Source organism: Priapulus caudatus, unplaced genomic scaffold (assembly GCF_000485595.1).
Source record: "Priapulus caudatus unplaced genomic scaffold, Priapulus_caudatus-5.0.1 Scaffold1730, whole genome shotgun sequence".
Lineage (NCBI taxonomy): Eukaryota > Metazoa > Priapulida > Priapulimorpha > Priapulimorphida > Priapulidae > Priapulus > Priapulus caudatus.
This window is the reverse complement of record NW_014578791.1, coordinates 13,061-24,803: the sequence shown is the minus strand read 5'-3', so window position 1 is coordinate 24,803 and position 11,743 is coordinate 13,061. Positions and strand designations below refer to the sequence as shown.

At 43.7% G+C, this 11,743-nt stretch overlaps 1 protein-coding gene across 1 annotated transcript in view; it reads right to left on the bottom strand.

Annotated features, from left to right (window-relative positions):
• Positions 1–11,632: 11,632 nt before the first annotated feature.
• LOC106817453 overlaps positions 11,633–11,743 on the bottom strand; it is a 6,488-nt gene continuing 6,377 nt past the window's right edge. Inside the window, exon 7 of the mRNA XM_014822116.1 lies at positions 11,633–11,679. Within this exon, the coding sequence (XP_014677602.1) occupies positions 11,633–11,679 (47 nt within the window). The remainder of the gene's footprint in view (positions 11,680–11,743) is intronic.

Genomic DNA, 11,743 nt, shown 5'->3' with positions numbered 1-11,743 from the left:
ACATCGAGAGATCTCAACATTGGGACCTAGTATCAGGTGATGCTGGATTTTCATGGGACAAGGAGGACAGTTAATGTTCGTCCATCAGAGTGGGCCGAAGACTAGGGCTAGCACCTTCCTACGTGGCCTGCCGGCTACGTTGTCGTTACATCCGAGTAATTACCCTTGATTAAATTTACCTTTTTACGTTCCTTGACTCAGTAACCCCTCCCTTTACCTCTTATTGCCTCTCCGGGGTGGGGGGCATTTTTACTCTCATTGGATGATATTCATTCCCTGTCAGGGGCGATTGTCCACCGCCGTGCATGTCTCTGCTCTTTTGATTTCGCCTCTGGATTATACTACTTTCTTCCTCCCTCACGGAAGATTTTCGTGGTGAATTTAAATGTAATATTGCAATCTATCTGATTTTATTATTTCTATAATCAAATCACACAAAATGAAACTAAATATTCAGGTTAATTACGGGTAAGTTACGCTTTCAATGATCAGGGTTTTGGTGTCTGTCGGTATGTGTCTTTAGAATGTTGTATAACCTGCAGCTTTATATGTAATATTATATTTATCTTTTCATATAAGCGCTGTTCTACGTACGATGGATTAAAATTGCGTTCACAACGTCCTAAAATTATTTATCGGTCGGCTGCTGTATTCCTGCTGAATGGTCTTCCGTGCTTGCTTAAGCGTGAATTCTATTATTCCGCCTTACAACTTAAGCCGCGTTATTATGTTTCGGTTACCACCGACGTCTTGGCCGCTGATTGCTCACCTTAGACATGTGTACCCGTTTTTCGTCTGCTTCATCGACGCTGTTAGTTTGTTAGCTGTGTTTGTTGGTACTGTCGAACCGGCGTACCAGTTTCTATACTTATTCACTGGCTAGCTAAGTACGAGAATCTCGTGTATCTCGTGTTGAAACGCAGTTTTTTCCGGACTTAGCACCAATAATACGGTACCAGATAAGCCAGTGTATACAGTGTGGAACGCAGGCTATAGAGGAGGCTCCCAATGCAGGTGGCAGAAAGTGTTACGTAGGTCACGCCTGGCGCGCACGTCCCTCGCTCTGTACTGGTGCTTCCACCTCCCGTGCAGTCGTTAACGTCATCGGCATCACGCACCGCACGCCTGATCGTGCACGCACCAAACGCGACACCGAGTGAGTGCCTGAGTCATAGACATCATCGCTACATAAAATTAAATTCTCTGACTCGCTCTCTCATCTCTCTCAATACTCTCTCTCTCTCTCTCTCTCTCTCCTCTCGCACACAAACCACTCGCCCACCGCCGCACCCCCTCCTCCCTCACTTTCTCTCTCTCTCTTCCTCTCTCATCTCTCTCTCTTCTCTCTCGCACACATCACTGCCCACACAACCGGCACCCCCTCCCTCCTCCTTTCTCTGCCATCTCTCCTCTCTGCTCTCGCGCCTCTCTCTCTCTCTCTCTTTTTTTTCTCCTCTCATCTCTCTCGTCTCGCTCTCCCTCTCTCTCTTCTCTCTCTTCTATGCTATACTCTTTCGCTAACATTCATATATTTATATTTGTATGTATATGATTTAGTAATAAATCAATAAACCGTCATTATAGATTCGATCATGTCATTCAATGTTTTCAGCTGATGAAGGGAATATGACTGGGATCAATCATAAGTGATGATTGAAACAATTGATAAGTTCACCATGCTTACAGATAATGCACTGTACTTGGCATAGATTATTGGCTTAGGTTATCACAGTTATAATAGGTATTGTGTCTTGTTTTCCAATTCTACAGAGAAAGCATAAGAGTTTAACTATATACGTGTTGTTGTAGAGTAATGTCTAAATTATCTTGTTTTCTGGATGATGAATGTATTTTGTGACGTGCGTACGTGCATTGTAAGTGTGCGCGCTGTGCGTGTGTGTCGTGCTCCGTGTGTGTCTGAGCGCGGCAACAGGTCGATCGGTCGATACGGTCTATACTGCGGTAAATCAGTATATCCGTGGATTATGACTATGATAACAATAAGCTTGCTATATTAATTGTCTGGGGTATAACAATTATCTAATGTTATTGTATTAAATATATATAATATATATATATTTATTTCTTATTTATTTATTTATATTCATAGTATATATTTTAATATATAGCGTGTTTTAGTGATGGGCGGCGGCTGGAGTTGGCCGCGTGCTAGAATCCCTTTATTAGTTGAGTGCAAAGGGATTCTACCCTGGTGCGTCGTGGTCTTCGGACCTAGATAAGAGTGATACGTGCGCGTAACTCGTGCGTGTGCGTGTGGCGTGTGGCTAGTCATAGTCGAACAACACCGATGTTTGGTAGGAAAAGCGTGCGATATTTATTTGTTCGTCGCAACTTTAATATATGTGAATGAATTGAAGGAATTCGGTGTGTATTTCTCGCAGACCGTTGTGGTTACAGTACGAAGCGAGCGGTAAGTGTTTGGTTGGACTTTATACGTGTCGTAGGTGGATAAGGACAGACAGAAACAGGGTCCCCTGTAGCTCCAAGAAAACGGTATTGCTAGATTAGAAAACCGCGGCGTATATACTTGTTACATTGACGTTCAGTCAACACAGCCTGGTCCGGGATTTAAGAGGTCCCGTAGCCTTTACATGAGTTGGTGCGTGTTGAATTCAACTCTCACATCTCAGTTTTACTGTGTAAATATGTTTATAATATACTATTTTACTTACTTATAAGCGTTTACAAGTTTTAGTGAATATTGCATTTTAAGTATTATTATTTGTTTCATTAAACTTACTAAAGCAAGCGTGAACGCCGTGAGGGCGTTTATAACGAGTCAAAAAATGATAATGGAATCCATGCAAAGAATAGACGGTGATGCAACGTAATAGTGTCTTAGACGAGAATAATAATTAACGGCTGATGGTAAAATAATTATCATTTTTAATGAGACGTTTTAATATCCGGCCGTGTTCACGCCTCACGCTTAACACCCAAATCTAGTTGCCTCAAGAAGCCTCGGCATATCAAATAGTAACTGTGTGGTGTGTATGGCTAAGTAACGTGCGATATACGTGTTCGTGTTACCTGATCAAGACAGTAGCTTTATATTATAATACGTTATTACCAGGAGTATCTGCAAATATAGATGCTATGAGATATATGACTAGATGTTAAGATAGATCTATATTCTGAAACTCGTGTTATCAATTCATTCCATACTATGTATGTATTTAGTCCTTGTAAGTCATACAGATAAATATATGTCATATATTTTTACCAGCGTCACTGCTCCACGCACCCAGCGCGTGCCATTAGACTAAAATGAGAATTACATAACGCTACACGGCTTTGATACAGACACACACACATATACATCACGCACGCACTGCACGCGCACGCAACACACGCACGGACGCACTTGACAAGCCACACACAACTACCAGACACACACACTTCACACGTGCACACCCTCTTTTCACACCACACACACACACACACACACCACACACACACAGCAGCCACAGCGCAGCGACGCACGACAACTCCTTGACACACCACACACACACACACCCACAGCACACACACTACTACACACGGCAACACCACACACAGCAACCTGACACACACAAGCCACACCACACACAGGGAGGCCCACAACCACTGACACACACACACACACACATCACACTATACACATACACACCACACCACACACAGCCACCCACACGACAGGCTCACACACACAACACACAACACACACACACACACACATACATAATACATATGCGATGCGTGTACGCAGGGACGCTACACACACACACACAGCACACACACACAACACTAGCACACACACCACACACACAGAGGGCACACACAATCACACACTCACACAGCCACGCACACAGGCCCCGAGACAGCACACATAACGCAGAATTACATACACGCTCGCACGCAGGGACGCAACACACACACACACGCCTACATCAGGTTCCATTCGGTAGACTCCTACATTTTTCTGTGTAGAGGATATAAAAGCTCCGGTGTAAAGATTGGCCTATGAAACAGAGGCGGATTTTTCTCGCTTTTAACGCCGCGGGTTCAAGCCTATTGTAGCATTGTGACACACTAAACCCTCATTTTTTTTCATATCATAAATTACATAGAATGACTTCCCTAAATTAATAGTGAAATCTGCTTCCGGCCGCCTTTTTAAAAATTTTTTACTCGGTTTTAAAGTGTAAATTTCCTATCCCATTTCTGTTTGATAAATATTCCTAATAAAGGGACTTATTTCTTATTTTCTCCTCCTTTGCTCTGTTTCTAGAGCAAGGTAACTTTTTAGTGGCAGTAGAAGTTTTGCTTTAATCGTAAAACCCCCGAGTCTTGATCTGCGCTGGCGAAAGACCGGAGAAGCGGTCACGACACGGTCAATGCAATAGGCAGTGAATTTTATCGTTCGATGTCCTCGCCGGACGGGTGATGACCACAATCCAAAGAGGCTTAATCAAATACCAAATAGGAGTCTATATATAAATTATTATTGAATAAGCTATATATAAATTATTAGCTTAATAAGCTACATATAATATTATTTATTAATGAGACCAACTATATCATAAATGTTTGTTATTAATAAGTCTATATTATAATATTGATTTTATTAATAAGCATATAAATATATTATTTATTATAGCTATATAATAATTCTAATAACTATAATATATTATTTATTAATAAGCTATATATAATATTATTTATTAAAAATATAAATTTACATATAATATATATTTCTATAAGCTATATATAATAATGTGTTATTAGCTCCTTGATTTATGTCAACGGCAATCATCCGGCGACGCGCAGCGCTGCATGGTTCCGTTTCCTGAAGCTGGCTACCGTGTTTTACAAAAGCCGCGGCTGTCGCGACTATTAAACCCATGGCAGTTGGTATGCTTGCAGTTGTATATAATCAAGATTATAATCGTGTTCACAGGCTAGACCTACATACACACACGTGTGACGGCTCTCGATCATGAAGACTGCGATCGTAAGTACATAGTCTATAGCGCGTCGTCAGCGTACATCTTACCTACGCCCTAATGGAAGCAAATAATATAGACGACGAATGGATCTATTCTCCCATCCCGCTTGACTAAAATGAGAGCCGCTAACCACAAGGATATATATATATATATATATATCAACGAGCTATAATAGAGATTGTAATCTAGACTATAGAGCTTTATTTAGAGCTCGTGAATATATATATATATACAGGGGTTAAATTAATGACACATTTGTCGTTATAATCCTGATATAATCAAGAAGCGTTAAAGATATAATGTATACTATAGTGTGTGTTGTGGTGTGTGTTTGCTTAAGCAGTTCCAATTCATGGCTGGCAAAAACTATTAGATTGTGGCACGGAAAGCCGGTAACCATATATGGAATATTTACATATTTTTTAGCAGTGCGAACTCGCAGCGCGCGAGCAGCCGGCACCAACACACAACATCAACTGCGGCGCGCAGATATAGCATGCCCCGCACACGCGCACATCACTTTTAATCGTAGCTCATTATTATTTGGGCAGGAGATATTATAACGTATCCGGCGTTTTGTCGTCGATCCTAACTTGTCTGCGGGAGTAATGCATCGATAAACATCACTCGATAGAAGAAATACACGAAAATTATCGACAGATGCGATTGCTTACGGGTTTCATATAACTGTGGGGCGTTAATAAATTGAGGCAACTTTTACCTAAGCGTTGCGTATAAATAATGTAATGAAGAAAATAAGTTATCGGTAACGTAAGAGTAACGGAATAAATATTTGACATAAATGAATTAATAAATAAATAAATAAATGGCTAAAATGATAAATCAATAATTCTGTGTAGCGTGGGTTTGCCTGGTGTATGTAGTGTATGTAGTAATTCAGTGGTTTCATATTTATTGTTGATCTTAGGAATAGTCCAACTCCACCGCCGAACTTGTACTGAACCGACGGCGCACTGAACGCGCCGCACGAATACCGCGACGACGACACTGAACCGCCGACGACGACAACTGAAGCCGCGACGACGACAACTGAACGCCGACGGACCGACAAACTGAACGCAGACGGACGACCAACTGAACCGTCGCGCGACCGACGACAACTGAACCGCCGACGACGCACTCATCCGCGACTGACGCAACGAACCGCCGCACTCGTCCATCCAACCTGATCCCCCGACTCCTCCTCTCACTCCTACAACTGATCCGCCGACTCCTGCCTCCACTGATCGCCGACTCTCCTCCCAACGATCCGCCGACTCCCCTCCAACTGATCGCCGACTCCACGACAACTGATCCGCACAGACACGATCCGCGAGCGAACATTCCTCCAACTGTGATCGCCGATACCTCCAACTCATGCGCGCCGGCTGGCTGAGTGCATTCACGCGCGGACTAGGGAGACGGAGTGCGACGGCAGGTGTGGGCTGCCTAACGAAGATGCATTACTGCACAGAGTTCACGACGCCTGTGCGCGGAGTGTGAGTATACTTAACAGGGGCCACTGATATGTTTGTATATTATATATTCTAATATCTGTGCTATATATATATATATTATATAGTCTATATCTGTCTATTAATATATATATATATATATAATTATATATATATATTAATAATGGGAGTTGAACCCAGTGAGTGGGCTAACTAACTTCTGGGCAAATTAGTTATGACTTAAATTCTCTAGCATATGGCTTTTCGTGGTTTGGTGTTTGAAGTTAGGAGGTGGCAATTAAGTTATATGATTATATATATGATCTATATTATTACGTGCGTCTGGTAATGATAGGTGTCGGCATGTTTTGGCAATGAGCACGCTTTTTCCGCAGAGACGCGCCCGGCAGCGACGACAGAGACGTGTTTGACACGCGCGAGGTCGATACCGCACGTGTTGTGGATGCTGCTGTGGTGGCTGGGAGCAAGTAAGGATAGACACCAGGAAACAATGCGTGCCGCCGCCACAGAAACCATACAACCAACTAGTACGTCGACCAACATGCTACGTTCGTCTCTCGTAAGTTTAGGCTATATACTCTGAGAAACAATGAGAAGCGTAGGAGCGAGAGTGAGAAAGGGGCAGCGAGAGTAAGAATGGGGCAAGGGGAAGAAAGAGAGACGAGAGAGGGAGAGATAAGAATAGAGAGGAAGAGAGTGTGAGAGAGAGAGAGAGGGAAGAAAATGAAAAAAAGACATCGAGAGAGAGAGGGGGAGGGGGAGAGAGCGCGAGCGAGCGAGAGGAGGGAGAGAAGAGAGAAACCGCGTTGAGATGGAGGTCGGTATCTAGCACTTATTCTTAGTCAACATACATTACAGGTAGGCACGCCAGAAAACGGGAACTAGCGGCCAAATGAACATAGGCGTTAGCTGGCCAGGTAAATGTGGGACACAGACCAGGACAGGGCTCATGCCTGATTCTCCGGTCGCAATATTTTCCATATTGGGAATTCGTGGCAGATCTTGTCAGGGCAACCTCAAGTGTTGCTTCTCTGCAATAAAGATCGCAACGCAAGCAATGAATCGTATATCCTGAATGCCATTGATATGATAATTATAGCAGTGATAATGAAATGAAATCATGCTGTAAAACGATTTGCGGAAGAATTGCGCTCTAGACTACCAGCAAATTGGTATTTTTACAATGACATTATTTTATAATTATTATTATTATTATTATTTTATTAAGTTTATTTTTATAATTATTTTATTTTTTTTTTTTTTTTTTATTATTATTTTTATGGTATTATTTTATGAGAGCAATAAATTACACGTATATTATACGTAGCTGCTATGGCATCTAGGACTTAAAATTGTTCATTAATTTCTTTTCCATGTTCTGGTTCATTGAACGCCATTGATTAGATGTTAGAGATACGATAAAGAGGCTTCATTCACGCTACAAAAATCCATGATACTGCCGTATCGAACTCGTTTAAAAAAAATTTTTTTTTGGCTTACATGTTTACCAATGTTAGGCAGCAGTTTCGAAAAAACGCTGACGCGTCTTTGGTCTGATGAATGATGTTGCTTTGGGCTTGTCACGGCAGTCGCAAGCAGGTTTAGGCGATGGCAGAAGGAGGGCGTAGCAACGGAAGACAGATAGGGTCACCCGCAGTAGTAGGCCTGAAACAGCTACTATATGTACAAAGGTAATTAAAAATGACTTAGAAAGTTTAGTCAGGCCAATACGCCACCATACAACTTTGTATCATGGCTAAAGACTGCAGCATTCAAAGTCCAATCCTCACTCGAACACCTTTGTCAGATTGTTTTGGATAAGATATTCTCAGTATGTGTCGTCGACAGCCGTTTTCACTCACAAACGGCAGCGGCGTCGCCATGGATACGAGCACTCAACAGATTGACATATATTTTTCCGCACAAAACAGTTTAAGTTTAAATGCTCTCGCAAACGCGATCGGACATCTATCCACGATGTGCAATGCAAATTTCGGCACTGTAACTACTAAAAAATTGAGAAAACTGCTCGTTTATAGACATGAAAGAGTGCAACGCAAACAAATTGCGCACGCTACTCTCAACGCAAGTCTCGTATAAGATGGAACACTTGACCGCGCCAATGGTGGATCGACGCTCAGAGCTGCATCACGGACCAATAAATCTGCCATAGGGAATGGCAAACCTGTTACTGCCACTGACTACATTACACCACGCATCCGCACCACGCAACGCACGCACGCAGCACATGCATGCACGCAATGCACAAGACAGACGCTGCACCACGCACCACGCACAATACACACATATAGCATAATTATGTCTCTAGTTATCTTCTCTCGCCTCTCGCTCACTTCTCTGTGACTCGCTCCCTCTCTTTTTCTCTCTTTCTTGTGGCGCGATATATATATATACTCCACCACTCCTCACTTCCACACTCCTCTCGACGATGGTATCGCTCACGACCAAGCATGGTATGCAAGCATGGAAAAACTTGTGCAGGTAAATGGTCGTATTCAGGCCGAAACATTTTTACCCACCGAGGCCACAAAATGTGAATGCGACCATACCCGCGTGTGCGCATCCATTGTCTGATTCGTGAACGTCGTTCGAGTATATATGGGTGCGTAGGCTTCGTTCTCGTCACGAGTCGGGTGCGTAGGCTCGGTTGATCCGGCAGCCTTATCTAGAATCTCGCCGGCTGCCTAGCTGGCTCGTGGTATCGTCCGTGCGGAACCGCGGGCTGCCTCCACGGTCTTTTTAACCCCCGAGACGCAGGTCAGTGGATCGTGTCTCGGTGTGGTTGGCCGGAAAAATTTTACGCGCAGGGATCGCATATGCCTCTCACATATGCCTCTATACTTGTGATATGTCGGGGACGCTGACACACTACACGATGTATATTATACAATGTGAAATACCGCGTATGTAGATGAATTTAAGTTGATAATCTGTTGGAATGTTTATTGACACATGTACATCATATTCAGAGAGTCGGACAAGTCAATACAGCATCTACAGATATATATATATGCGATTAATGAAGTGTGATTTACGTTAATCTGATTCGACGCATCATCGCATATGCCTCTAACAACAAGTCGGACAAGTCAATACAACATGTAATAATTTATTGATTATAAATCATCATACATATTCAGATATATATTATACATTATACATCTACAGATATATATATATATGCGATTAATGAAGTCTGATTTACGTTAATCTGATTCGACGCATCATCGCATATGCCTCTAACAACACGACGCTGACACACTCACTAGGGGCCTACACGATCTGATAATCTGTTGGAATGTTTATTGACACATGTACAACTTACAGTCGGACAAGTCAATACAACATGTAATAATTTATTGATTATACTACATCTACAGATATATATATATGCGATTAATGAAGTGTGATTTACGTTAATCTGATTCGACGCATCATCGCATATGCCTCTAACAACACGACGCTGACACACTACACGATGTATATACAATGTGAAATGCTGTACCGCGTATGTAGATGAATTTAAGTTGATAATCTGTTGGAATGTTTATTGACACATGTACAACTTACAGTCGTACAAGTCAATATACATGTAATAATTTATTGATCATACTACATCATACATATTCAGATATATATTATACATTATATCACATATATATATATATATATTATGTTATATTATACATTGACTGTTTGTACTATCGATAAGCGATAAATGACGTCGTTTCATGCAGGTCGGGTAAGGAGTCATCGCCTGGAGCCTGCCGACGCTGCACGAACATAGCCTGCCGACGCTGCTGCTGGAAGAGGTAAGTGACTTTTGTATTCTCCTTGCCTTTCTCTCATTCTCTCTGCCTGCTCCTCTCTCTCTCTCTCTCTCACTGCCTCCTCTCGCCTCTCATCTTCGCCTTCTCCCTCTCCCCTCTCGTCTTCGCCTTCTCCCTCTCCCCTCTCGTCTCTTTCCTTCGCCGAAGAGAGAGAGGGAGGAGGAGGGCTCCCTTCTCCTCCCCGCTTCTCTCCTCCTCCCTCTCTCCCTCTTCCTCCTCCCTCTCTCTCCCTTCTTTCCCCTCTCTCGGGAGCGAGGAGGGAGGAGGGGAAGGGGGGAGGAGAAGGGAGCCCTCCCACCCCACCTCCCTCCCCGTCCTTCTCTCCTACCTCCTCCTACCTCCTCCCCGTCCTCCTCTCTCTCTCTCTCTTCTCCTACCTTCTCCTCCTCTCCTCCCTCTCTCCTCCTCCCTCTCTTCTCTCTTCCCTCCTCCCCTCCCTCTCCTCCTCCTCCCTCTCTCCCTCTCTCTCTTCTCTCCTCCTACCTCCTCCTCCTCCCCCTCTCTCTTCTCTCCTCTCCCCCTCTCTCTCTTCTCTCCTCCTCCCTCTCCTCCTCCTCCCTCTCTCGCATCTCTCCTCCTTCTCCCCCTCTCTTTCTCTCTCTTCTCTCCTCCTCCCCCCTCCCTCTCCTCCTCCTCCTCCTCCTACCTCCTCTCTCTCTCTCTCTTCCCTCCTCTCTTCTCTCCTCCTCTCTCCTCCCTCTCCTCCTACCTCCTCCTCTCTCTGCTCTCCTCCTCCTCCCCCTCTCTCTTCTTTCCTCTCCCCCTTTCCTCTCCTCCTCCTCCCCGTCCTCCTCCCTCTCTCTCTTCTCTCCTCCCTCTCTCGCTTCTCTCCTCCTTCTCCCTCTCTCTCTCTCTCGCTCTCTTCTCTCCTCCTCCTACCTCCTCTCTCTTCTCTCCTCCTCCTACCTCTCTCTCTTCTCTCCTCCTCTCTCTCCTCCTCCCTCTCTCTCCTCTCCTCCTCCCGGCAGAGAGAGAGAACGAGAGAGGCAGAGAGAGCAGAGAGAAATGAGAGAGAGAGCGAGAGAGGAGAATACAAAGATGACTTACCTACCTCTCCCAGCAGGTTTTCAATGATGATCACCGTCGGTAGGTCGGCAGCGGTGGCGCCCTCACACTGCTCTGCTCGCCCTCACAGTGGTCGAGGTTGAACGTCGCGACGACTCCTAACCCGACCTGCATGCAACGACGTCATTAATCGCTTATCAATAGTACAAACAGTCAATGTTACTTACAAGATCAGATGTAATAATAATATAATGTATAATATATATCTGAATATATGTATGATGCAGTATAATCAATAAATGATTACATGTTGTATTGAAATCACACTTGTCCGACTCTCTGAATATGATGTACATGTGTCAATAACATGTGTTATGTGTTCATAATTCTCTACATACGCGGC